The 27552-nt window shown below is 40.7% G+C and overlaps 2 protein-coding genes across 2 annotated transcripts in view; both read left to right on the top strand.

Annotated features, from left to right (window-relative positions):
• IFT88 (intraflagellar transport 88) overlaps window positions 1–23789 on the top strand; it is a 38582-nt gene extending 14793 nt beyond the window's left edge. Inside the window, exons 16-26 of the mRNA XM_026035054.1 lie at window positions 3079–3165; window positions 3780–3966; window positions 4799–4907; window positions 5670–5820; window positions 7203–7318; window positions 8857–8909; window positions 10076–10141; window positions 11770–11876; window positions 16212–16272; window positions 22811–22906; window positions 23643–23789. Of these exons, the coding sequence (XP_025890839.1) occupies window positions 3079–3165; window positions 3780–3966; window positions 4799–4907; window positions 5670–5820; window positions 7203–7318; window positions 8857–8909; window positions 10076–10141; window positions 11770–11876; window positions 16212–16272; window positions 22811–22906; window positions 23643–23764 (1155 nt within the window). The 3' untranslated portion in view covers window positions 23765–23789. The remainder of the gene's footprint in view (window positions 1–3078; window positions 3166–3779; window positions 3967–4798; window positions 4908–5669; window positions 5821–7202; window positions 7319–8856; window positions 8910–10075; window positions 10142–11769; window positions 11877–16211; window positions 16273–22810; window positions 22907–23642) is intronic.
• A 1505-nt stretch (window positions 23790–25294) lies between these two features.
• IL17D (interleukin 17D) overlaps window positions 25295–27552 on the top strand; it is an 11663-nt gene continuing 9405 nt past the window's right edge. The window contains exons 1-3 of the mRNA XM_026035026.1: window positions 25295–25301; window positions 25902–25982; window positions 27458–27502. Coding sequence (XP_025890811.1) covers window positions 25295–25301; window positions 25902–25982; window positions 27458–27502 — 133 coding nt within the window. The remainder of the gene's footprint in view (window positions 25302–25901; window positions 25983–27457; window positions 27503–27552) is intronic.

The following is a 27552-nucleotide window of genomic DNA, read 5'->3' as shown; positions in this document are numbered from 1 at the left end:
AATACCTGAGGGGAGAATGTAGGGAGGAAGGGACCAAACTCTTCTCAGTGGTGGCCAGTGACAGGACAAGGGGCAATGGGTGTAAGTTGGAACACAGGCAGTTCCATCTGCATGTGAGGAAGAACTTCTTCACTGTGAGGGTGCCARAGCCCTGGAASAGGCTGCCCAGGGAGGCTGTGGAGTCTCCTTCTSTGGAGATCTTCCRAASCCGCCTGGCTGCCACCCTGTGCCCCGTGCTCTGGGTGTCCCTGCTGGAGCAGGGGGTTGGACAGGATGATCTCTAGAGGTCCCTTCCAAACTCAACCAGTCTGTGATTCTCTTTTTTTATTTAAGGTCTTCTGTTTTCCTGAACTTCTCTTGCTCTTCCTGCCCACCCTGCCCTCTTCTTCACTGTAGACACAGCAAGAAAGTTGTCCTTTGTCATGATGCGAGTGTGACTGGGAGCTTTCTCAGAGCAGGAAGCAGTTTGAAAGATGGGAAAAATTTCTAATACCTCTTTTGGTCATTTTTGGAGGGTGAGACAGATACATGTGTGTGAACAGTAGTAGGATCTCAAAAATTTACTATTTGGATGGCAATTATTTTTTTCAACTTTCAGTTGTTATCCAATGTATATTTCAATTCTCAGAGATGCATGAGATACAGAATTTGCTGATGATGTTCCTTTGGAGCACTCCAATAGAAGCACTCCACTTTCCCTCTCCCTTGTAGAGGGGAAGGAGTTGGAGGTTAGGAATAAGTGGAGAAGAACCTCCTTGTGTTTTCATTATGTGATAGGAGACCTATAACCTGCACTGGAACTGTTTAGATGCTGGGATGGTAGATTTGGACTGTGCTGAATCTGTTTTGTTCTAATGAAACTGCAGCTGCCACTTGAGTTCATCCTGTCTATCGGTCATATACTTGCTAACTCACCACATGTTCAACACACCTTTGGCTGAAGAACAAGAATGGAAATTTTCTGAAATATTCAATTTCAGGGCTGGGAGTTTTAGTATGTTTAAAAAAAGAAAAAAGATGAATAGATTTTTCTGCTGTAGCTATAATAGGTTTAACTTTGTGCTCATCATAACACATGTTATTTTAAAACAGTCATAACCTAAATTAAAATGCAATCAGTTTGAAATTCCCTAAGTATTTCTAGGTTGTATTTGATTTATTATGTTTCTTTTAGATTGAATATATTCATAGTGTGGAAGAAAACAAATTTCAATTACCATACATACCACTAAGTCATACAGCTGCTTAATGTCTCTGGCAGATCTGGTGAGGTCAGGCTTGCTGCTTTTGAAGCTTAACTTCTTTAAGCTACACAAAATCAGAAGTTAAAGAATAATTTGGACAGCCTGTGTTTAGGTTGTTCAGTCCAAATAATCATTATTTTGAGGATTAAAAATGAGAAATYATTTAGAAATTTACAAAAGGTGATACAGAAACAGCATTTCCACTCTGCAAGGGCAAAAGGAGCATTGCTGTGGATTTCCATTCTAAGACCCAATATAGCTGAAATGGTTTGAGAGGTCTGCAGCATGTTTATAAGTAAGCAAACAGAGCTTGTGATCATAGGTACTTTCTTTTTTTTTTTAAAATAACTGAAAAAGAAATAACTTCCTATTTAATTTTTCTAGTCAAAGGTGCCATGCAGCAGCAAAGCAAAGGTAAATAAATCAGCTGCCATAGAAAATATTTTATCAGAAAGTAACTTTGAACTATGTAGCTAAGTTCAGGGAAGGAGAATACCATTGTAATAAATGCACAGCTTTTACTCAAAGAAGCAAGTTTTGCTAACAGGTATCAGGTACCTCAGATATTCTGAAGTATCTGCAAATATTTGAGACCATTTCTATTTTCCTGAAAGTCATAAAAAATAAAATTGTCATAGCTAAAGCTTCACATTTCAGAGAGCACAAATTCTAGATTAAAACTTTTGAAATCCTGTTCATGATTAAAATCACCATATTTCTTCAGTGAACTTTCTGTTATTAAGAAAATATTCTGACCTTTAGTAGTTTGTGTTTCTAGGGTAGGATGCGATTCAATCAGTGAGCTGCATCCAGCTTTATGTGCTGCTTCGTTTGTCACTTTACACATCATTAGGACAGTTATATATTTCAAAGTGGCTATAAAAACAGTATGTATGACAGCTGATTAAAACATGCTTTCCTTTTGTCTTAGTTTTGGCATTCCCTGTAGAGTAGCAGGCATTTACTGATGGTAAACAGCTGACTGCAGCTTTCATGTAAAGGAAGAAGAGGCTTTTAAATTGCTAATGAGGATGCCTGAGCTGAGGCTGCTGCATCTGTGGTGTAATGGAGGAAAAAAACAGGGCCACTGTCATACTAACTACATGAAGTATTAGCATATAATTATTTAGTATAAAAAAGCCAGATTTTCTTAATGAATTTAGTCTGTACTTACAAGTATCGCACAGTCAAGTCGAAAAAAAATCTGCCCTTTATATTTAAGTCTGTTCAGTAGTTTATTAACTATCTTTTTGTTTACATTTCACCCATCAACTTTTTCATTTTGAAGTTTATGAAATTTAGTTTTTATGTCAAAGATGAAGTTTCTGTCAGTCTCTACACATTTGAGAATTTCATAAGCTTAGCATGTKTTTTCTTCACATTAGGCAAAAAAACTGCAGATAGAAAACTAGTCCTATATGGTCTTAGATGCTTTTACATAACTTTTTTTTTTAAAGAAAGTTTTTAATGCAAGAGAACTGGAAAATACAAGTGTGAGGGTTTTAATTAGTTGACAAAATTAAAAGCAAATAATATAATTGTGTTCTCTATGAATAGAACTGTCAAGTGCATATATTAACTTTGGTTAGATATAACCAAAGCTTTTTAACTTTTAATTTTTAACTATTTGTGTTTATGTGGGTAAGTATGTATATGTGTGTGCATGCACATATGTATACAGCCCTAGTAATGATCATATACACAATTATGTAAGGGAATCTATTCATAATTTAAGCTGTTTATGTCTGTGCAGTTTATCAGTGTGTATGTTTTTGAAAGAATTTTGGTACAAGTTTGATACAGTGAAAATAASTTATCTGTGAATTGCTTCCAGGCTGTGGAGACCTTAAAAACATTTGAAAAAAAGGACAGCAGAGTCAAGAGCGCAGCTGCCACAAACCTTTCATTCCTTTATTATTTGGTAAGTGTTTGCTCTAATGCAGTGAGGTAAGAACTAACGCTCACGTTGCAGTCTTCATGTCTGTGTAGCAATTTTTGTGTTTGAGAAATAATCTATATTAAACAAAAAGAAACTGCTACTGCACCTGCTAGAGAAGCAGTTGGGGGACAGGCTGTAGTTGAAGTTTGGGGCCTTCCTCTGGTTTACCACTGCTGCAAGCAGAGAGGCACTGCGGCCAGGCTGTCGGAGGAACCTGCAGGGCGACGTGCGCAGCAGCGCGAAGCTCTGCAGTGACACTGAAAACTCCCATCCTGAGGACCTTGGCTGAGCCTCAGGAACATAAAAAGTTTGCACGTTGGAAAGGGRTGTGTGCTCGTGCAGTGCGTAGGTTATTCGAGTTTATTAGACCAAAACAGGTATCATGTGTCTTGTGTAACTTGAAAGAGCTGGTCGGCTTTAGGCAAATACATTAGCAATACTGAGGGCTGAAGAATGTATTGTTTTTTGAAATGAATGTATTGTTTAAAATTTTTAATCTTTTGAAATTCTACTGTAGTAACTATTGTAAGCCACAATTAGTGTCAAGAAAATCAACTGACAAATTACTAATACACTGGCTGTTTTGTTCATCATAGGAGAATGAATTGGCACAAGCAGCTGACTATGCAGATTTAGCAGTAAATTCTGACAGATACAATCCAGCAGCGCTGACTAATAAAGGAAATACTGTTTTTGCAAATGGAGACTATGAGAAAGCAGCTGAGTTTTATAAGGAAGCTCTCAGGAATGATTCCTCATGCACTGAAGCACTTTACAATCTTGGTAAGCAGAAGGTGTTTTTGAGATTTCAGTTTTGCATAAATGTAATATTACTATTTTGGAGAATCTGATAAACTAATAATTATTAGTTTATTTGGTAGTTTATGTTATAACAAAGTCTTAATTTATGCTTCCTGCCTCTCCTGTAAAAAATACTATACCACCATTAATCATCTGCCATTATTAGTTGATGTTGGTAAATCATCTTGAAGATAAAATTGCCTCAAGTGTTACTATCTACTCAAAATACACAATGTTTTTCATATTAAACAATCAGAGTCTTTCCACTCCTGACAGGCATCCTATTCCCTCATTCTTCTTGCTCAAAAAATGAGGTGATGCCTGACCTTGGTGTTTGATTAGGTTCAGTTCATTGCCTGCACCAGTTTGATGTGTCCTGCTCTCTGCAAATGATAGTAAGGGAAGCACTGTGAGGAGGCCTCTCCAGTAGAGATTCCATCAATATCAAGGCAGTTACACTGGAACTCAATCTCCCAGCAAAGTTTTGTGAATTTAGTCATGACTCTSTATTTGAAATGTGGGTATATTTTCCTTATCTGGATTTTATTTTCAGGAAAAAAAAAAAAAAAAACAATGCTATTGATTTTTTCTAAAAACTACTATGAAACAAAACCAAAAATATTTATCTTCCCTTCTCTCTCCTCCTAACCTAGGAACTGCTTGTTGTTCATAGTGTAAATATTCAGACAAAAATACAGCTTGATAACATCCTGAATACTCTATTACTTACTTTTTTTCTTAATTATGTTGCCACTTATTGTGCTGAAGTCATCTTTTTCTTGTTGTATTAATGTTGTAATCTCTATTTCCTTAGGTTTATCATACAAGAAGTTAAACAGAATAGATGAAGCTTTGGATTGTTTCCTGAAACTTCATGCAATTCTTAGAAATAACGCCCAAGTTCTTCACCAAATAGCAAACATGTATCTTTTGCTGACTTGTGATGGTGACTTTAGTAAACCCATCTCATTCAATTTTACATATATTCTAATCATGACACAAAGATTAAGAAATTTACRTTTGTGTCCATTATATGTGTTTCTCTGATGCTTAAAATGACGCAGTAAGTAATACCTGCAGACTCTTCTCCTTGCATTAATCATTGTCTCAGGGCATATTTAAACAGGTATACCCAGAATCAAAGTGTTGCCTGTAATATTTAAAATGTTGCTGATATTATTATGAAAATAATGTGACAGCTCTGAACTCAATGAGTAAAACCTTTAGAAAAAAATAATCTCATTGATGAAAGTGAAGTTTGATTCTGAAAGCTCTTCTCTGGTTGCTTTGTGTAARAAAATATTTCAGAATAGACTGGAAAACCTTCCACCTTCTGCATCATGGTTGTTCCTGTACCAGTTGTGAAAGCTGGAAATAAATGCCTAATTCTCACACCTCGCTGTTATGAGTGAGGAAGTCAGAGTAAAATTAGCAGAAGAGAACTAAGTCCACAGTGTTTCTAAGGTAAAAGAGCTGCCAACACCTCTGACTTGTTTCCTTTTCTTCAATGCAACCAAAGCTATTTCTGATAGGGAAGAAGTTATGAAGGCAACATGTAAAAATTCCAAATCAATTCCCACACTGGACTGCCTAGCATATGGACTTGCACGATATAAAGGGATGGGAATTCATAGTAAACCAAGTATCCCCAGCACTGGAATTGTCCTTAACTGAGGGAACCTCAGATATGAAGTGATGGAGGATCCCAATCAAGCCATAGATTGGCTCATGCAGTTGATCAGYGTAGTGCCAACTGACCCACGGGTACTTTCAAAACTAGGGAAATTATATGATAATGAAGGGGATAAATCCCAAGCTTTTCACTACTACTATGAGGTACTTATTACTTTTCCAATACATTTTCTGTGTTGTCATTGTTTCACGTATCAGATTACTGACCGATTCCTTTCGGTGATTTAAAATGTCATTTAAAAGGAACAAGAATGAGATTTGTGGACTTTGAGGCTTTTTTTTTAATTTACATTGACCCTTAAAACTTGTGGGTTTTTGGGTTTTTTTTGTTTTGTTTTTGCTTTTATTTACAATTAACTCCGAACTAGAGAGTCAAAAATGGATGTAATAAATGTGATTTTTAAAGTGTATAAATTGACTGCATTATTTGGAAGGTACATAAGTGTATAGTGGCTGTGTGTGTGTGTGTGTGTGTATTATTACAGCTATAGGCCGTGGATTTTTACATGGTTTAAAAACTTCTCACCGCATCTTCTCTGCTTCCATGTATGTCCATTGGAGGCTCAGTCTCTTAAATGATCCAGCCATTTGCTTGAATCAGGTCTGTGCAATGACCTGATTTGGGGGGTTGCTTTTTTTTTCCTTTTTTTTTTTTTTTTTTTTTTCCCCGTTTCTTTTTGGACAGAGAAAGGAGGGAATCTGGGTTCTTTCATCTTCCTATGGCAGGTGGGAGACTCTAGGGATCTCTTGAACTGGCAAAGCAGAGATTTCTGCCTTCTTCACACATGTGCTGTTAATTTGCTATCCCCCTACCCAAAACCTGAAAGCCTTAGAGTCTTCCAGCCAATTAAATGTCATTCTTTTGTGTTAAAGACTCAAAGAATTTGTCATTGGAATGGACAAAATATGTGAGTTTGGAGGGAAGGGGTGTTTATTGTTAAACATGTGTGTTCTTCCCTAGGTTTGGCTTTATTTTATCAGTAGCTAAAGCATATGGCACAMAGATAAATGTTAAAAAATATTGATTTACTTCAGATTGATCAGAAAAAGAAGCATTAGTTCACATCCAGTGGAAATTAATATGGTTTTTCTGATATGCTTAGGTTTAGGCCCATTTTTAGGCCCTGAGTCAGAATCAAACAAGTGGGGTGGGCTTGTTGTTATTTTGTTTTTTGGTTGCKTGCTTGTTTTGTTTTGTTCTTCCAAACTGTGAGTAGGATTTAGGCAGCTTATTTCCATATATACACGGTCTGAGTAAGTCTTCCTGCTTTAAACGATACTTAAAATAATACTTCAAATAAGAGTGGATGGAAAATGTGACAGGCTCATCTCACGTAACTCTTCTGAAAAGCATTCTGTAATTAGAAAATATAGGGTTTTTTTTAATTAGTAAGTATAATGCACTGCTTGGATTCGTATATTACAYACTCTTGGCATCTGGAAAATGAAGCACTTAGCTGCGTAAGATATTGCAGATGTTGTTTATCACTAAAATTGTGTTTCTCTCACCATTCTTATTTTGTCAGTCATACCGGCATTTCCCTTCGAACATTGAGGTCATTGAGTGGCTTGGAGCCTACTACATTGACACACAGTTTTGTGAAAAAGCCATCGAGTACTTTGAAAGAGCTGCACTTATCCTGTAAGTAATTGTTATTTTATGGAAAATCAAATGTTGTGTGATTAGGCATCCATAATTATAGCTACTCAACTTTTTGATAGACATTAGAATTTTTATTTTTTCAATTAAACACAGCTATGAAATGGGAAACCACTTTCATAAGCTACCAAGACCTCCTCTTCTGTAGTCTTGTGTGAAATAGTTCCTTTCTATTATTTATCATTTGGGGATAAGTAATAGTTCAGGTAAAAACACTTTTTTTTAAAAAAGACATTGCAAATTATATATAAAATTAAGTCAAAAACATGCCAATGGACAATGAACATATGTTGACAAAGTGATCCCCATATTTGGACTATAATAAGGTAAACTTGACAATTTGTTCAGACTATATTGCAAAAAAAGTAGTTAGAAGTTCAGTAAGAAATAGCAACTCTSTTTTTTATGGGGCTTGAGTTAGAATATAGGTTGAATATTTTTGAAGAGAAAATCCTAGCTTTACGTAAGGGTTGAAAGTTAAAAAATAAATTGAAAAACAAARATTGCATTCAAAGTGGCATAATTATTAAAGAAATAGAGATCCAGATTAAAAGCAACAGTCCTATTTTAGTTTATATTTTAAGGTAATACGTCAGACAATGAATTAGGGAAGTTTTTTATACCTTTTAGCAGTGCACGTGAATCAATCATTAGTAAGTTGTGAATCTAGTGCTGACTGCTGCCGCTTCGTTCCCGGTTGGATTTCCACGCTGCACCACCTGATTAGCTTTAATTAAGAGTAGTGTTAATGGCTGCCTTGACGAGGAGACACCGAGCGGCATGAAGCTGCTCGCTGCCCTGGCCTGGCCGGGCAGCGGCCGCCCTGCAAGCAGGGGGTTCCGCAGAGCTGAGCGTAACCCCTGTCCCGTGGCTGTGCCCACGAGCTGAACGTAGACCCTGTCCCGTGGCTGTGCCCACGGGAGCGGGAATCTCGGCCCTCGTTCGGCCAGCGCTCGGGTGCGGTGCCCTTTGGGCAGGCCTCTGTTCAGCTACGCACCACGGATGGAAGGTGCTTGGCCTATAGAGCATCCTTATGCTGCTGACATGAAAACTTCCTTCATTCTCACGTTATCCTCACAGGAATGAGGAAGGAATTGCAGAGTTTTGTAGTATGTGTGCAGACCTCCTCAGTGTTCTCTCTGACCTTCCCTAACACCCTTGCATGCTGGAAGAAGGCAAGGGAGCAGCCGAGGAGTCCAGGCAGGAGGCAGCTTGGGAGCGGGAATTCTTCGGAATATGGCGTTCTGTTCTCTTCCCCTGCCTCGTGAGCCTCTTTTTGGGTAAAGATCAGAGGATCATGTGTCAGGCCAAGCAGTTGTATCAGGTGCACAGAGCCGTGAGGGGGAGAATGACTGCAGCGCCAGGCTGCAGGCCTCAATACCGGCCCGCGAGGCAGAGCCAAGCGTGCACGAGCTGGCCGAGCCAAACCCTCCCTGTTTAACAGCAGGTTTGCACCAGTGCCACACAGAATACTGTTGTGTATCATATTTATATTCATATTCCTAATTATTTTTATTCAGGCCAACACAAGTGAAGTGGCAGCTGATGATTGCCAGTTGCTATAGGAGAAGTGGTAAGTTCTGTAGCAGTTTCCTTTTTATTTAGTCAGAGGTTTATGTTGATTTCAAAAGTTACAGGGTTTGATTTTTCTTTTTATGTTTCCTGCTTGTGTTATATTGATCTTAAAATATCTTGGGAAGTTCGCTTACATGTTATTTTGATAGGAATTTTCTTTGTATTTATATGTAATGAAGTGTAACTTTTCTTTAAGTCCAGGAAGTATGTGTGTACTGATTTATGCTCAGAACACTTCTTGGGAATTAAAATAAGTTATTAGCTCAAAAATTATTTGCCAGCTTTTAATTTTAAAGGTATATTATGGTGCTATCTACACTAACATAAATCATTAGAACTTGAAGTTGCTTAGTTCCCATTATTTATTTGCAACAATAAATACAATTTCTTAGATATTTTAATATTTGCATTACATCACATACCTCTGAGGCAGTCCTAATGTGCTGAATTTTCATACTGTTGATATAATACATCAATATTCTTGTGATTAGAAGCAAATGGAAAAAGATACATTTTTTTCCAATCGTCTATACCACATTTCAACACACTTGATGCTGTAAACTGTTCTTTTTTGCTGTCCCATCATTGCCACCCTCCTTTTTCCTTTTTTAGAATTTTGCAGAAGAGACTTCAATAATATGTCAGTGCATTTTCTCACTCTGCTCAGTTTAATTTAACAGTGGAAAAAGGGAATAGCAGTTAGGAAATTCACTGGGATCAGTGAATTAATACCAGTCAGCACCCCCTAAAAACAGGCAGATTAACTGCTTTCCCAGCAAAGAAGTGCAATGATTTTGGCTGCTGTTTAGATTGCTTATGATTCACTGGCAGAATGATGATAAGGTGCAGTCAGGGTTATTGAACCCAGAGGTTCTAGAGGTAGGTGGACAAAGGACAAAAATCAGTAGGAAGTAGTGTTCACTAGTTCTAAAATCACAGAATAATTTGGATTGTTTTCATATGCTTTTAATATTTACTTCTAGGTACTAGTTAAAGAATGTTAAGCCTCATTTGATTGAATTTGGGCTTAAATTAGATTGTTAAATCTGATAGTTAAATCAGATTCTCAAAAAGCTGAAGTGATGCCAATCTGTATCACTTCCTCATCTGTTATCCCTTCTTGTTTTCGAATATGTGGGYAGGAGATGTTTGTTTTGTTTGCAGGTAACTACCAGAAAGCTCTTGACAAATACAAGGTCATTCACAGAAAATTCCCAGAGAACGTTGAATGTAAGTTGTTCCATTGTATGTAAGTCAATTCATTGAGTGGGACACCTCTCAAAGGGAACACTGTTGTGTGTGTTGGTAATCCATATAAGGAAAGGATTTTTCCAAAAGAATATTTCCGTTAACTTTTTCTTCATCCTAATACCACATATTTTGTGACAACAATGAAGCATGAGTTAAGTAATAATAGGGTAGTCCTGAGGAAGAAAGATGAAAACTTTAATTGTGGCTGATTAATTGATCTCCATCTCTGGCATATTTTCTGTATTTTATGATTATAGATTACACTAAGATTAAATGACATATATATGCACATACTTCTGGTCTTTACTAGTTGAAACTTTTGCAATGTTTTCAGATGCTAGAAAATTTCAGTAAGTTTTCCTAAAGCCCTGTTCACCTAAAGAACATAGAGGGTGAGCTTTTTTTGTTGGGATTTTAGTCAATGAGTCTCTAGAATATCCTTAGAGGATTTCAAAATACGCTTCAGGAAATACAGCTTTGAATAGTAAAAGTCATTTGGCAGAAGCAGCCATTCTTGTAGTRTAAATGAGAGCCATGTAGAAAATAAGGTTTTCACTGTTCGTCAGGACATCTTCTTAAACCCACTCTGCTCTATTTCCAAACTACAATGTTGTCACCACCACAGTTACACTTTTAGACATTACGTAGCAAGAAAATTTACTGTAATTGAAAATAAAATGGTCTTATTCTGTTATAATGAACTTTTTTTAAAGAAGAATCATGAAGTTCTGTTGTCTTAAACACTAAGACTCCTCAGAGGCAAAACGTCATGTTCATATTGGCCATTTATATCTCAGTGGGGTAGAWTATTTAGCAGGGTTTTTTTTAGGAAAGTCTGTTTTTATCTGAACATTATTTCAAAAAATTAAAATCCTGAGGTAGTAGCTAGACAAGAAAATTGAATCAATTTGAAAGTTACCTGCTAAAAGAAGCCTCCTTCACGCTTCCTTCCTTGGCTCTGCCCCCTTCCTTATGCTGGTCTTGTGCTTGTTTGGCCCCTCAGTGGAACAGCTCAGCTCACTAAACCAGCAGAAAATTAACCTAGCCAGAAAGAAAGTGAATGTATTTGTGGGAGCGGTAAGGAGGCAAATAAATCCTGGTATGYCTACCTCGGCTGCAGAGGCAGGGCTTTTGAGGAATTGACAAAAACATAGGAATAGCAACAGTGTTTTTCCCAGTTGGTATAAAGTTTGACATGAGTGTGTTTTAGGGGTTCATTTGGTGTCATCATAGAGCTGTTTTTAACCTTCACGTCTGAATTTTTTAATTCTATTGACACTAATCTTGAAAAATCACCTAYAGGAAAAATAAAATAGTAAAATTCATTCTGTTTCACTTGGCATTTGTAAATTGTTTTGGAAAAAAAAAATGCTATTGATAGTGGCTTCTGTGTAATAACTCCATGCTGTTATTATGCTTTCCAGTKTCCAAAATGTTCTGCAAACATCAAGAGTTCTGAGGCAAATGAATTAGTTTCCCATGTGTTCCACATATAGCGATGTACTGCTTATGTATGTAGAAGCTRCATCGTTCTGCAAAGTTCTGTTAAGGTGCTGCTCTGATCATGTTGGAAGTCTTTTTCTAATGTAGTTTTGTGTTCCTGTTAGGTTTGCGATTTTTGGTTCGTCTCTGCACAGATATGGGACTGAAAGAAGTCCAAGAATATATAACAAAGCTCAAGAGAGTAGAAAAATTAAAAGAAATTAGAGAGCAGGTAGGTTTGATTTTTTTTTTCTATAATTATAGAGTATAACTGCATAACATATAAAGCTATAAGTCCTTATGATGCTTTAAGATATATTTTATCGTATTGAWTTAGGTTTGTGTTTTTTCTGCCCTTTTGAGGTTTTAGTTTTAAATTGCTGATTTTTTTTTGAACCCTGAGCTTCTGTGGGTTTAAGTTCTGTTTTTAAGTACAAGTGCAAGATTTGRTGCCAGGTATGTGAAGGGAACACTGGAGCCACCTGTAAAAAGCATAACGCAGCTGCTTTGGAGTGTCATCTTCCCTACTTATTTTCCAAAGTGCTAAAGTGTATTTTCCTCTAAGAAAAGTGATATTTGGATATGCAAAAAATGCTATTTGAGTCTAATATATGCTGGTGTTGCAAGGCAAAGTAAAATAGCACTTCAGGTATAGCCGCTGTGTGTTACAGACAAACTCCCATCTCCTGCCTTGGCTTCCTTGTCTACCATGTTTTTTGTGTGGCTGAGGTTGGAAGGGACCTCTGGAGATCACCCAGTCCCACCCCCTGCTCCAGCAGGGACACCCAGAGCACGGGGCGCAGGGCGGCAGCCAGGCGGGTTGGGAAGATCTCCAGAGAAGGAGACTCCACAGCCTCCCTGGGCAGCCTCTTCCAGGGCTCTGGCACCCTCACAGTCAGGAAGAAGTTCTTCCGCACATGCAGGTGGAACTGCCTGGGTTTCAACTTGTACACAGATGTCTATCACTTTAGAAATAACCAGGTATTTCTGTTTTAAGAAATTCCTCTGTCATCTGCGAACATGGAGTTACAAGCTTTATTTTCAGTCTCTAGAATTACCTAATTTTAATATTTCACCGCTTATTTTTCCATTAGGAATACTGGCTTCAGTCAACAAAACCAGTTATAATTCATTTCTTCCTCCCAGTTTGAGACTGTCATGATTTCTTGATTGCACCCAGTGAAGAGAAAAATAAATGCTTGTGTAACATATCTGCATTTCAAAAATCTGCATACAGACTTTTATTCTATACAGAAAATTATGAAAAAAATGCTATTCTGACGTTGTTTTACCAGAATAAGTACTTTCATATGGAGTGTATACCAAAATATATATTGTGGAGTACTTAACTTTGCTCAGTTCTCAAGAATGGACAAGTTGTTCCTTCCAGCCAAGGATCTAGAAACATCTGTGGGATTCATTTCAATGCAGAAACTTTTATTCCTGCTTCTCACAGCATTGGATTTTGTAACTTCATTAAAAAATGTATTTTTTTCATGTTTCAGTYTAAAAAAAGACAGGTTTCAGTGTGAAAGTTCACATAACCTTCTTGGCATTGATGTATACACGCATTAATATTTATTTCCCTTAAGTGAGCTTAATGACTAGAAATGAGGGACTGATGGGGTGTGGTGTGAAGCAGTGATGATGGGTTCAGACACTGCTGGGGACGCACTGCCCTSACCTGCAGGCATCTGCATCTGGACTAATCATCTTAAATTTCTTTTGCAGCCACTGGAGGGGAATAGGCGTTTTTAAGGTGGAAACCACTGGACCTATTTTAAACGTCTGCTTTTAATATGGGCTGACTTACAAGCTACTAGTTTGGAGCATCACAGGAGTTAGTCACGTGCTTAGTATTTCTGCAGTATTTTGGGGGTAGCATCCTAGGATGTAAAGGCCATGAAGGACCTCATCGACTTACTGCTCTTTAAGTGACAGCTCATTGAGGCTGCAGTTCAGGTGCAGGGCTGATCTGCTCCCCGCTGCTTCAGGGAATGCCTGTAAGTAGTTTCCCACACGGCAGCCTGTAGAGTGGGGTGACTGCAGCATGAGCTCAGTTCCATCCTACCTTTTTCCTACTTAGCTCGGGGTGATCAGATATTCTGCATGAACAGCACCGCTGTGGAATAAAGGAACAGCCTAAGAGTCAAATGAGACTTCAGGGGACACACTTCTGTCCTGRACTATCACGTGGGCTGTGAGATGTTTTCTACCTCTTCTTCTTAGCCTGGGATTCTGAAATCTTGTCTCATCCCAATCTGCAGCTAGAAATTGCACTGCCWTATTTCAGAGTACATTACCTCATGCTTGGGGCATGTTTTCTGTCACACGATCTGACATAGAGAYGTGTCCCCCACATTAATGTTTCATTCAGAGGTAAGGTCTGGCCACCATAGTGCAACTTGCTTTAGTTTAGCTGTTTCAAAATTTTCATTGCTGTTCAGGTATTTTTACCTTGCATCGTCTTCAGGATTTCTTTATTTTCTTTCCTCTCGATCCGGACACATCTTATGATGTGAAGAATAGTTGAATCTTAAGTAATCATTTCTCCTCCATTACTGCAGCTTTTTTACAATCTGACTGTACAAAGTGAATCTTAAGAAGTCTCACTTCAGCCACAGTTGTCTGGTCCTTTAGGTTCGCAACAACAATCTTCAGCTTGATCACACACAAAAAAGTCCTTACTAGAGCAGATGGACAGATTTCACAGACTGGCTGAGGTTGGCAGGGACCTCTAGRGATCACCCAGTCCMACCCCCTGCTCCAGCAGGGACACCCAGAGCACGGGGCACAGGGYGGCAGCCAGGYGGCTTKGGAAGATCTCCAGAGAAGGAGACTCCACAGCCTCCCTGGGCAGCCTSTWCCAGGGCTCTGGCACCCTCACAGGCAGGAAGTTCTTTCTCATATTTCAGGTCCTCCCTGTCCATTTCACTCGACTGTACTCCCATTGCAGTGCCTGAGGTTGGGTGTGTKACAGAGGGTACCAGTGTGATGCCAGCTGTCTGGATGTGTCCGCAGGGCTGCAGGTGCAGATCCCGGGACAAACCCCCTCCATTGCAAGCACTGCCTGGATGGTATCCAGGAGCCAACAGGGGTAACACTGGCTTGCTGGTGGGCTTCCCTGTGAGAGACAGAAGCACCGTGGTCAGTTATTCAGTGTCAAGATACCACGTGGCAAACCTTGGAGAAAACCAGGCTACTTCACCTGRTTGTGAGCAGGAGATTAAAACCAAAATCATGGAGGAAATATTTTAGACTTAAGGATTTCCCAGAATAGCTAAAAAGTGTGAGAAATTCAGGGTCCAGGCTGGCTGGTTCCAGGACAGTTTCTGGTTTCATGCTGGGCTGGCCGCTTTCCTGTCTGACTGCTCTGAGTTTTGATTTAAGAGTCATTTTCCTTTCGGTGAGAAGCCTGCAAGATTGTTCACGTCCTCCGTGTCATCCAGCTTTGCTAAATGCCATGATGATCTCTAGAGCAAGATGACTAAGCAACGAACTGCACCTTTAGGCTTTGGGACAGTAGTTGAGCTGCCTCTCCGGCTGGGTAGCATATCCATACTTTTTAAGTTGATCCTGAGTTCATATATTGAAATAAGATCTCAGAGATTACTTTAGTGATAGCTTTGAGCTTTCAACAGCCAATGTTTGTACATAGCCATCATAAAGTCCCTAAATAAGATGTATGTTTTGTACTTGACAAGATATGTATATAAGAAACGGGATATTTCACCATGGGAAATGTATTTTCTTTTTTTGTATATTGCTTTTTTAAATATTGCTTTTTTTATTTTTTTTTGTATATTGCTATGCTATGCTATTGCTGTGCTGTTGCTATATCAATTTTGTATATTGCTATGCAATACAGAGATATCACTTCGATAAACAATTAAAGTTTCCAAATAATCCTAAAAGTAACACAGCTGGAAGATGTTTTGATATTTTCCTCAGCACAAGAGAGTTGCCTTATTTTTAAAAATATTTTTAAATTTATTTACCTTTTTAAATTTATTTACCTTTGCCCTTATCTTGCATGTAACACCCAGCAACAAATTACATTTTCTCTAACATATAATGCTATGCCAAATCTTACAAGTTTAAGATCTGTGGAGTAAATAGCTCCTTTTATAGATTTTCCTGTTCCCCTCGTCYTAAATCTTTACAATTATAACGTGCTTGTAGGATTTACAAGTTGTTACCAGGCAGAGGCTACTTTGACCGCGTGCAAACGYAGCCATTTTGCCCGTTTGCTCAGCTGTGCTTTACAAAGGTTCACCTGGCCTATTTTTATGCACATTTCTTGTACAAATTTTATCTGAAGAAAAATAATTTATCGAGATACTCTATTTGAATTCCATAGAACTCTAGTTTTATGTAAATACTGGATTTAACGCTGATTTTAACTACGGTTTTGTGCATTGAAAAAATAAGTTTTATTAGTTGTAGTAAAGCAAGCCCAGTTTAATATTCTTTTACCGTTTTAGTAATAAACTCAGTTGAGTCTTCAATAATTATCTGTAATGCCTGTTAGTAAATGGGGTTTCTGTTCTGTCGCCCTCTTCTCTAGCGCATTAAATCTGGCCGGGACAGCAGCGCGCGCGGCCGCCGGGAGGGAAGTGCTGGTGGGGGTAAGTGCTTCTTTCATAGCCCTGCTTAGGTGTCAGCGCTGTCAGAATGCTAAAGAAAATAACTTTCCTTAAAGTCTTTGTGAAACTCTCTTTTACTGTACATTTCTAAAATGCATGCATGTGCTCACTGGATAATATTCAGGTATTTTACAAATATTATTTCATATTTTTTCGATTCTCTCACTGCTGTATGAAAACTCAGCCAGTAGAGTACGTTATATTTGGTCTAAGAACCTGTGCTTTATATACAGATCCAAGTCTGTATATACAGATTTATATACAGATCTTGGTGTATTCCTGAAGCTAACTCCCCGTTTTTGATGTTGTAGACTAAACACGTCACATTAACTTTGGGTGAATAACATTAACTATAAGGAGTCGTCGACTTTAAGGGAACAAACTGTGTAAGCCTTGAGCAATATAAACTCACTGTGTCTTTATTTAGCRTGGAGTAAAGGGAACTTTGGGCCCACCATCCTGACTTCTATGTTAGGGGGCTCTTGCAAGTCGAAGAGCTTGTTCTGGGAAACCAACCCAGTAATAAAGAGAAGGCCTCCGTGTTATCTTTTACCTCCTTCCCTTCTCTTCATATAGCAGAGCTGAAATACTAAGGCTTCCATAGGGAGAAGCCCACTCTGTGAAGGCAGGTCTTTGTGCTCCTGTGGATTCAAAATGCTGACGTTCACCAAGGTAAAGCTCTAACAACAGGAAGCCCCTGCTTGGCTTTTTGTGCATTCAGCCCTCTGCAAATTGCAGAGCTAACATTTCTTTTTCCTCTGCATTATTAAATCCCTGAAATGTTAGTGCTGTTAAAGCCAACTGCTCTGCCTGTTGTTTTAAGGAAACTACCAGACTTCAGGCTGCTTGGGCCAGCTGGAAAAAAAATCATTTTGACCCAAATGGGAAAGGGCTTCTCTGCATTCTGCTTTTCTTTTATCTTTTATTAGTGGGTCTCATAAAAGATATCCCCTAGAAATTCTTGTTCCCTTCCATTCCTTTTGCACAGAAATATTTTAYGATTTTTTTCCTTAATGAATATTCTTTTTTTCATCTACACTGATTAAATTCTATAGAGTCTATTGTCATGAGAATGTAACTGTAAAGTAGCTATAGAATACTTTTGCGTGTATAAMGACTGATATTCTAGATTCTTTAAGGGTTAAGAGTGAGTGTTGGATTCTTAAGAACGATTCTTTCCTTTTTTTAGCTCTGCAGTTTCACCAAAGAAGCTTTTAAATCATCTTTTGCTATGTAGAAAAAAAAGCACTGTTTGCCTAGGATTGAATTTTACCTGTTCTGGGCCTCAAGCCAAAATAATTCGCGGGGTAAAATTCCTTATTTTGGAAGGAGAGAGGAATGGAAATATTTCTGGGCCTTCCTCTCTAACATGGGCCGTATGAGCAGACAGGCAACACGAAGTGCCAGCAAAGCAGCTGTGTGAGACGGGCTCCATCTCCTTTCCAAAAGGGGATGGAGTGGATCTCCACTTTGGCTACGGAAAAACATGATTGGGGGCAGGCAGGGGCAAAACTTTGCACTGGGCATCTAGAGGCACAAAGAGTCTCTCTTCTTGCAGCTTTATTGTGGTGTTAACCTCTTCCCTTGGGAGTGAAAAGGGGCAATGTGGTGGAGAGAGGGGACCTGGGGGTACAGCTGGTAGCTTGGCCAAGGAGGATATAGATGATGACTGAGCTGGAAAGGTCTTGAGACAACCTTTCCAGTTACCCATTCCAATCCTTCTTTTAAAGGCAGAAATACGTGTGGAAAAGTTTTAGAAGCAAACAAGCAGAAAGGCATTTAACCCATCAGGAGCTCTGACCACAAACTCTAATAACTGGAAGGCACATAGCTGGACATAGCTGGAGTAAAAAGAGAACATGCTGACACTTGGGGGAGTGATTGGAAAGGGGGAGAAGATTAAGCAGGGTCAAAATTGTCCTAGATTTTGTCTCATCATTATTCTTGGACCGTTGCTCAAGATATTACATAAAATTCCTGAAAGAATGGAAGCAGAGTTTGGGAACTGATCTGTGTAGGAGCATTTCTGAGAAGTGTCAGTACACAAGTGCAGTGCCCAAAGAGCCAACCTTTCTGGAAATCCCTCAGCAAATAAGCAGAGGGACTAAAGAGGTCCTGTGTTGGGCCTGGAGTTATTTCTGCTGGSATTCCTGATTAAAAGTTGCAGTTCTTAGGATTTGTAGATGAAACCAAAGGCATTGCACGTGTGTAAGCAGCAGTGTTTGCTATGGAGAACCTCATCCTTGAGAAAGCTGTAGCACATTCAGAGAGGGAAGGCAACAGTTTGACTCCCTCTCTTTTACTGAGGGTGACGCAGGGAAAACTGAAGTCCTGACATTGTTTTGTCCTGGGCTTAGCATTGTTCACCTGGGTCATGAGTCTCTATTTTAAAGTGTAAAAAAAAACATGTGCACAGCCTGTGGGAAGGCATACATGAAATTTAAATAATATTTTATTTGGGGATCTTAGTACACTCTGGGTACATTAATTCCTTCAAAATATAAAAATAAATGACATATGTAAATTTTAAGATTCATCTCTTCTAAGTGGCTTTAGCAAGATCTAAAAGGGACATTTTCTTATACTATAGTAGGGATTTGCCACCATTACTGAGCCCAAGGAAGCAGGTGATCCCCCTCAGATTAGGACCTATTAGCTAAATATTGTATGCTTGCATTTCAAAGATGYTGGGTTGTAAATAAGTTGGGTTGTAAATAAGTTTTATTTAATACCAGTTACCAGCTCACATCATCTTAGCACCTCCGGATCCTCACAACTGTTTGCCTGAGCTTGCCTTCCGAACAGGTCTTTATTTCAAGCATTTTTGTCCTTAGGTAGTTGTTTATAATGAGAGTAACGAGGCTTCTTCATTTCACAAAAATCTTACGTTATTAAAAATTGCTGCTAAAGAGAAAGCTAATAGGAAAGATAGCTGAATCAGCAGCGTTTGTGCTTAATGGGTTGCTTACTGCTTTGCCAATATGTATTAAAGCAGGAGACATACTAAAGCATAAGTTTAAGGGTATAGTTAGGGTTTGCACAGGTGGTAGATAAGGAAAAACAGGAGACTAGGAAAACTGATACCTATATGAACATCAATTCAAGACARCCCTTGTACTGTAAGAAAGATAAGCATTAAATCTAAAATACCCACCTAAAACTGAACACATTTGTTAGTTCTTATAACTAGTAAAAGTTCCCTGTGAACATCAGATTTTGTGTCTTTTTCGCATTCCTTTGGAAGGAGATGACACTGCTACAGCCCCCCCCCCCCCCTTTCTTTTTTTCTATTTTAGAAAATAAATGCACAGAAGGCAGGTAAGAGCCCATGCAGGAGTCCCAACACCRCGATTGCAGCCGGTGCAATTACACCCTTGAAGGGATCAGGTCYGAATGTAAATGCTGTGGATCTCCTGCATGGCTTGAAGTGAGATTCACATCTTGCCAAGTGGGAAGCACAGAAATATCTACAAAAACTACTCATGTAGTGTGATGATTTATCCATTATTTTGCCACATAAAATTAATCAATTAGTAAAATCAGTTCTAAGTTAAATTCCTTCTTTCTGCAGTTTTCCTATTGTTCAAAAGAAAAACRGCTTTCAACAGAGGTTTCAAAAATCTGTGTAACGAGAAATAATATTCATATAGTACAATAATTTGAATAATATATCCTAAATATAACATTATGGGAATGCCTCTTAAAGGGATGTCGGAGGAAATGCACTGTAACAGATATATCAGCATGCAGTGTATATTATTTATGTCTTTATATTCATAGCTTGCAGCTGATGCTAATGTGCATGGCCTGAAAGGGAAAGGTGATACTAACTTTACAATCCAGGTCCCAAGTATAAACATCCTGCAGAGTAAATATATTTCTAAATCTGATTTTAAAAAGATAAAGCTTTGTGCTTTGCCTCAGGCAAAACCTTAGTTTTTTTTCCGTGTACATGCCTTTTGACATGCTAAACGTGATTATATGTATCCAGCTTTCTCCTGTGTTTCATTTCTTCTGATTTTTCTCTTCCTATTTGTGCTCTTTCTCCCTCCATCTATCACTGTCTTTTCTCCTGTCCCTGAAGGCAACAGCCACATTCTCCCCCACATTAACTTTCTTTCCCACTCCTGGCCACACATTCCTGCYGCTTCCCTTGTGCTGTTCCTAGCTCGTTCAGTTCATTAAATTGACAGARAACTAACGTGTTGGGGCAATTGATTCAAATCCTTGACCCTAAAAAGCGGCATCTGTGTGAACGTGTACATTTGTTCACCTTGGGATCACACTCGTGATCCCTCTGTACTGGTTCATCAGCCGGAAGGGAGTTKGGAGGCCAGGTCRCCAACTGGAAGGGAGTTTGGAGGCCAGGTCTGTGCTGAGCAGCCCGCAGGGATTCGCTGCCCCGGGGGTGCTGCTCCAGTGTGTAGGGAGTCAATGGGGGTGCAGGGCTCTTCGAGGCTCTCTGGGGAGGCAGTCGCTGGGGTTTAGGCACTGAGCGTATCCATTGCAAGTGAAAGGGGGTGGAAAACTTTATTCCCRTTTTCAAATTTACTGCTTCGTTCTCTTCCTGGATGTAGCCATAAGAGGGAAAGGATCTTAGGATGTCCAAGAAAGCTTCTGTTCTAAATTGTTTGATTTAGGGCAACAAGATGTTTGGATGGTTTGTGAGTATTAGGCTTCTCCCAGCCATTTGAGTTGGTCCTAAACTCTGGCTGGTCAGGTCTGTCCTGATTTTTCTTTTTCATCTAACAGATCCTTTTGCTTCTTCAGGTAATGTCAGTAAAACCCACATGTCTTCCTCCTTCACGAATCTGTGTGCCATCTTCATAATCTATTTTCACTCCACCAAATTCCTGCTTTCTGGAATCAGCCAATTTTAGAAACTAGTTAAGTCTTCTTGTGATTCCTGATAGATCCTTTCTTTCTTCCCATCTCTTCACCACTCCTCCTTGCATCCTTAGCATATTGTAGATTACCTGTTTTCCCTTTCATAAGGCCTACTCTCATCTCCAGTCAGTGTCTGTCTTCCTGACTCTCAGCATGTTTCCATCTGTAGCATCTTGACGCTCCAGATCTGCCCTTTGATACTTGGCCCCATGTCCAAGGCCCACTGAAATCAAGAGGAGGCTCCTCTGTAATTTTGCTGAGGCCCCCAATCAAACTCATTGATTTCTTTCAATTTTTTTACATCCCTCCCCCATTGTTCCCTTCTTCCATGGAGCCCTTCACTGAGAATTGACCAGAGGTAGATGGACATCAAAACAACTTGCCCTGGCTTTGAAGGTTCAAACATAACCTCTTTCTAGTAAACTGTATATAGCTCTTAACTGTTGGGYATAAATAGTTGTAGGTTGCAGATCTTTTTCAGAGCAGGAACGTTGTCTTCTATTGCAAGGCTGAATAAACTGCAGGCTGGTATCCGGAGGAAAAGAAAGGCTTGTCATCCTTATGGAAGAACACATTTGTAAAAAATAGTAACAATATTTATAAACACAACATGTAGTAAATAAAACAATGGGAGTGCATTGCCAAGACCAGTGTTTGTAATTAGCGTTTGGAGAATTAAGCCTGTTTTTCTGCCTCCCAGATGGAGGGCTTTTAATAACAGCCGTGTTCCGTGTTGTCAGTGAGCGTGTCTGTATTTGGCTGCCTGGCAGGTTCTGCCCCCTCAATGTACCAAGCCAAACACAAAACAGTTTCTCCTAGGAGAAAAGAAAGAAAAGAATAAAAATTTAGTGTAGCAGACAAGACTGAAAACGTGCCAGGAACGTGAAAAAGAGATCCAGAGGTTACCAGAATACTTAGAGCGTCTGGAGCCCTGCTTTGGCAAGGGAGGGCTAATCCCACGTCGTCTGGGCACGGGGCAGCGCTCGGAGCCGCCGCATTCCGAGGGGCCCAGCTGCAGAGGAGCTGCCAGGGTGACATTCCCTGCTGCAGAGGAACTGTCGGGGAGACGTTCCCTGCTGCAGAGGAACTGTCGGGGAGAYGTTCCCAGGGAGCGAGGGGCAGACCGGGCCAGGCAGGCCGGGCAGCAGTCACTCGTGCCACCTCACAGGCAGCACGTGCCAACGTGGAGCTGGGGCTGAAGCCGGGGCTGGAGCAGGAGCAGGAGCTGGAGCAGGGCCTGGGCAGCATTTCGCAGGTGGGATGTGCTCATTTACCAGCACACTCGCATGCAGCTGCGGCGGCGCCTGCGTTTGTTCACGGTCATTTTAGCTCCCAAACGGGACCGTTTGTCCCTTGCAAGCAAATAAAGCATCAGCATTTGAAAGCGAAATATTTTCATGCAAAATGTTTACCCTAAGGTAAGACTGTATATTTWAAAAACTTAAATACACAGCGTCCATTGTGCCAGCAACTACAGTGACAACCGAGTACTGTGCCAGTTGTGAACAGATTGTGTCACCTGAATCTTATTTCACAGATAGTGGCTGAATTCCCGTCGCTGTTCCTGTTCCATGGTCTCGCAGAACGTGACCCACRTTAACTGTTTTTCAACATTTCTTTTCCTTCCTTGCAGACAGTGGCTCTAACAAAGGGGAAAGACTGAGCGCCAAGTTACGAGGTCTGCCTGGCACGAGTGAACCCTACGAAAGCAGCAGCAGTAAAGAAATAGGCAAGTGGGCAGCTCACCTTGCACTTCCCACCCTCCTGGCCCTCACAGAGGGGGAACCAGAAATATAAGCTCCCCAGAAGCATGTAGGGTTCCCCTTGTGAAATAAACACCAAGAATGGCCTTAGCTTCCCTGTTCATAGCTTGCTATAAAGTATTAGAAGAAATGGACCATATGAAATAAATATATATGTATTTAAATATGTGTATATTTGTACACTTATATTTGCACTTGTGCAGTGCACACGTGTACACTGCATCCTTAGACAGCTCCTGTGGTTTTACAATTGTAAGTTCTTCACTAAGGTGGAGTTTTCAAAGGAGTGGAAGGGATTTAAAACCCCCAAATCCCTATGGAATGTGTTACTTCCCGGAATGCCCTTCCTTGATCGGCTCAGCAGTCTCCCCATTCCATGCAGAATTCTGGAGGCTCCTTTCCCAAAACTTAATGACTGGAATAAAAAAAGGTGAATTTATAAAAGAAGCATCTGTCACTGGCACTCAGATGGTACTGCTGTCCTGCCGTGTGTTCCCTTGCAAAGGTGGGATGTGGGTCTCCTGCACTGCTCTAATCCTCTCTTTAGTCCGTGTTTCAGAAAATTCCAAATCTTTCATTCATTCCATAAGGTACCTTACAGATGAGTCATATTAAAAGCATTCTTAATGTATTAATTGTATCTACTAGAAACAGCTACAATTACTTGTAGGTAACTTTCAAATGTATTTGTTCAAATCCTAGATGCCTCCTACATAGATCCGCTCGGCCCACAGGCAGAAAGACCAAAGACTGCAGCAAGAAAGAGAACTGAGGAAGATGAATTTGCTGATGAAGAACTAGGAGAGGATTTGCTTCCAGAATAATGTACAGTCCACTCTGATTTTTTTTTTTCTTTTAAAAGTTTTAGCAGAAAAATATCCAAAAAAAAAGCCATGGTAATTTGTACTGTTTTTGATAAAATATTTATGAAATACTTTAGATATATGGTACCATATATTAAAACTGTGAGTTTGGAGTAACGGTGTATTTTATAGTTGATATATCCAGTAGTAAACAGTGATGGAGTAGTTTGACTTGTGCATAAACCTGCACAAGTCACTCGACTCACTGCAAACTGCATCACAAAGACCGGCTTTCTGCCGTATGTAAAACAGGAGTCTCAAACTTCCATGAGAAATAACAGTGGTTCAGGGTATAAGACTGGAAGTTCTGCAGCCAAAGCCTGAATTTACTTAAGACACGTGGAGAGTTTTCCTTCCCTCCCCGGCCTTTAAACRTTGCCTGTGACCTTGGTCCCGGTGAGGGCTGCAGGTCAGCAAAGCTCTCACAGTGGCCCTGAAGAGCTCTTGGTTTTAGTCTCTGCTGCTAGGTTTAGCTGAACCAGGGCCATTGCACACATTGCCCAAACGGCAGTTTCTAATGGAAGCAGTCTCCTGGCAAGCTTCTAGGTATTTTCTGCAGTTACAAAAATAATATTTTTGTATGTGTATTGAATAGCCCGAGTAGGTGAGATTTCAGTCTAGCTTGTTCAGAATTGCTAATAGGATTCAAAAGTTGAAGTCTCATTAAAGCTGTGGCTTGTAGCAACAGCTAGAAGCACAGAGAAAGCTTTCTGGAGCCTGTGTTGAATCGGTACAAAAATATTAGTTAGAAAAAGCATGATTTTGCCTATGAACTGAACAAATGTGACCTGAAGTCCTTGAGATGTGTTAAACAGGAACAGCGGGCTCTGATATATATCACCTTTTAGAGATAAAACTAAGTCACCTGTAAGCTAACTACAACCAGTAAATAGTTGTAAAAGTAGTAGAGGGGAGTAGCATGGATTTGCTTTTAAAACATTTGTGTTAAGTTTGGTCTGATGGTTTGACATAGGCATTACAGTTTGAAACACCAAGTCAGGCGTCCACCTCCTCCAATGTCCAGTGTTCATTCCGAGCTGGTGTTCAGGCCATTTCCCGACTAGTCCCACTTCTTGGAAAGTTCTCTCCGTGCCTTCATGAGGCGTCCTTGTTCGCTTTTAAAAATATTTGCCCGGCCTCCTAAGCGGTGTCTGTGAGGGGTCAGAGCGGCTCCCTTGGYGGCGCCGCTGCGGGAGCGGGGCCCCGGGGGCTGCGGGGCGCCGGCGGGTACTGGGCTGCGGTGTGSGCAGCGGCTCCCGCGCCGTCCCTGCTCTGTGCGGCGTCCCCAGGAGCTCCTCTCGCGGCGGGAAAGAGGGAAAAACAACCCGGATTGAGCCCTGGGCCTCATCCTTTTAGCGTAAACAACAACAAAAAGTCATCGGAAAGGAGTGAAAGGCACCTAGCTGATTCCTGCAAGTCTTTCCTGTGCTGCAGGCCAAGTTTTCTGTTAGCTGCAGGACAGAGAAAGGAAGAGACCTTGTTTTCTGCTGCATGTGGGGTCAGAAAGGAAAGAATGAATKGCTTAGTTTGCTAAAACAGCTTTTATGTCACTTCTATACACAGAATGTAAACATGTATTTGTACTGTATATAAATGCTCATATGCAAGGCCAGAGCAGGCTTTGGCACTTTGACTCTGCCTGGCTTAGCTGACGAAACCTTTCGGGTCTTTTACAGTGAGAACTGCGGAAACGCGGGGTCCTGCTGTGTCTGCTGAGCTCGTGGTTTCCCTGCACACTCTTCTGTTTTACTTTTCCCCATTGCTCTTGATAGTAGCSCAAAGACTGTGGCCACCTGTCAGCACAGAGAGAGCCAGCCTCCCGCTGCCACCAAAATGTCACTGGTGGCATCGTGCCATTATTATCACACTAAAGCTSTTCCCTGATCCTGCAGCATAAAAAATCCTCATCAGGAAGCTCTGATGTGTAAGTATTGAATTAACRTTTGTCTTAATTCACCGCTAGCTAGGACTGTCACTGGCTGCAGTCTCTTGCTTCCCAGTGCCTCGTCTGCCACCCGTCTGTTCCCAACGGCCTCTCTCACCAACTCACTGCTGCCTACAGGACAGGGCCACGTTACAGCTGTATTTTCTTGAGCAGAGCAGAAGCAGAGACCTGTGTCAGCCACTAACTCGGGCACCTTGCAGGGAATCTTGATTGGCTTCATGCTCAGTTTAAGGCTGGATTATAAAGTTTTAATCCCTGTAAAAATAGGATTGGTGCTACATTATTTCTCGCAGTGTTTTCACACTTCTCTTGTTGACAGACTTCATCTTACAAGATACAGAAGTGATTAAATCACATGTAGCTTCTCTGAAGATTCTTTYGTTTTCTACCACCCCAACTTAGTTCTAACTGAACCGTGGAGCTGGTTCCATGGAGCTGGAAAGGAATTAGGCTGGAAATGGGCCCACGTGGGAGCAATTAGGGTAATAAAAGGTAAGCTAAAAGCAGGCCGAGTGGAAAGTTAATAATAGTTACCGTTTATGTAGCTTTTTTATGGGTGGATGCTCAAAGGCTCTCTGAGGCAGCTTGTTTTTGCTCCTATTAACATAAGAGTTTTTAAAATGCTTGTGCTCTTCTGCTGGAGAGCTGCACAAAACAGCCCCAGTGCTTTTCCTTCTGGTTACCGAACAAGTCATGAACGTGCGACCCCTTTTAGAACCTGAAAAACAGGCCAAAAATCCATTAATCCCCAAAGGGCAGGTGGTGAAAGCAGCCATCCCACTGTGACCAACGGTATCTTCCAGCCAGCTGCRACACTGCAGCAGTGGGCATCATCTCAGCCCGGATTTGATGCGTAGCCTTCAAAGGAGAAACGAGCAGATGCCCTGGTGGAGCTGAGCTAAAACCAGTGAATGCTGCAGGTTGCAGATCACCTCCTACCCTGGGAAAGGAACAAGTACAACTGAAGGCGGTGTTTTTCAGTAATTTTCCAGAAAGACTCTTGAGTTGAAAAGAGGTAATATGATAAATCTGCATCTTCCTGTAGAAAATTCCACTGGCTGGAAAGTTTTCATTGAATGTAATTAGAGTTTAATTTGGAAAAGTTAGGGGACTGGACATTTATTACATGTAGCCCTCAGGGCTTTAGGTAGACACAAATCTGAATTTTCTGTGTGTGTGCTCAATGTGAGGCTTGCTGCAGCCGTCCCCATAGCAGAGCTCCTCTAGGAGAACCCTCTCTCCACACCCGCATGTGCTGATTTTTAGCACTTTGAATGCTGCAGATGTCGCTTTTTACCTGGGATCTGTGATGCTGTGCTTGCACAAATCGGGMTCAAGAACAAAAGCAAACTGCTCAGCAGGAAAAACAACACGGAGTCGSTTCCGCAGGTCTTCAACTCCCGTATTGTTATATCCTCCAAACARCAAAGGAGCAAAATACAGTCTGGAGCAAAGGGGTCAGAGAAACCGGGATCTGACATTTACATCCAACCAAAGCTGGGCTTCAGACAAATACTTGACTGGCTCTGCCTGCCTAAACACACAGCACTAGTTTAGCTGCTCCTTGCTCCTCCTGCACGTAGCAATTGCACAGCACTGCAAGGGCAAGCGAAGCGGAATGCGGGAGGAAAAMCTTTCTGAAACGGAGGGGAAGAGTGCGGGTGCCGGTGCAGCCCAGCCTGCAAGCCGCCGAGCACAGCGCGGGTGCGCGCCGCGCGCGGCTACCGCCCGCACCGGCGGACGGGGCGCCCAGCCGGGCCGCAGAGCCGCGGCGGAGCTCGCGGCCGGGCTGGGGCGCGCGCGG

The sequence above is a fragment of the Nothoprocta perdicaria genome, unplaced genomic scaffold (assembly GCF_003342845.1).
Source record: "Nothoprocta perdicaria isolate Ctin4 unplaced genomic scaffold, notPer1 scaffold_155, whole genome shotgun sequence".
Classification (NCBI taxonomy): domain Eukaryota; kingdom Metazoa; phylum Chordata; class Aves; order Tinamiformes; family Tinamidae; genus Nothoprocta; species Nothoprocta perdicaria.
Note: the sequence above shows the minus strand (reverse complement) of the source record. Positions and strands in the feature narration are given on the sequence as shown.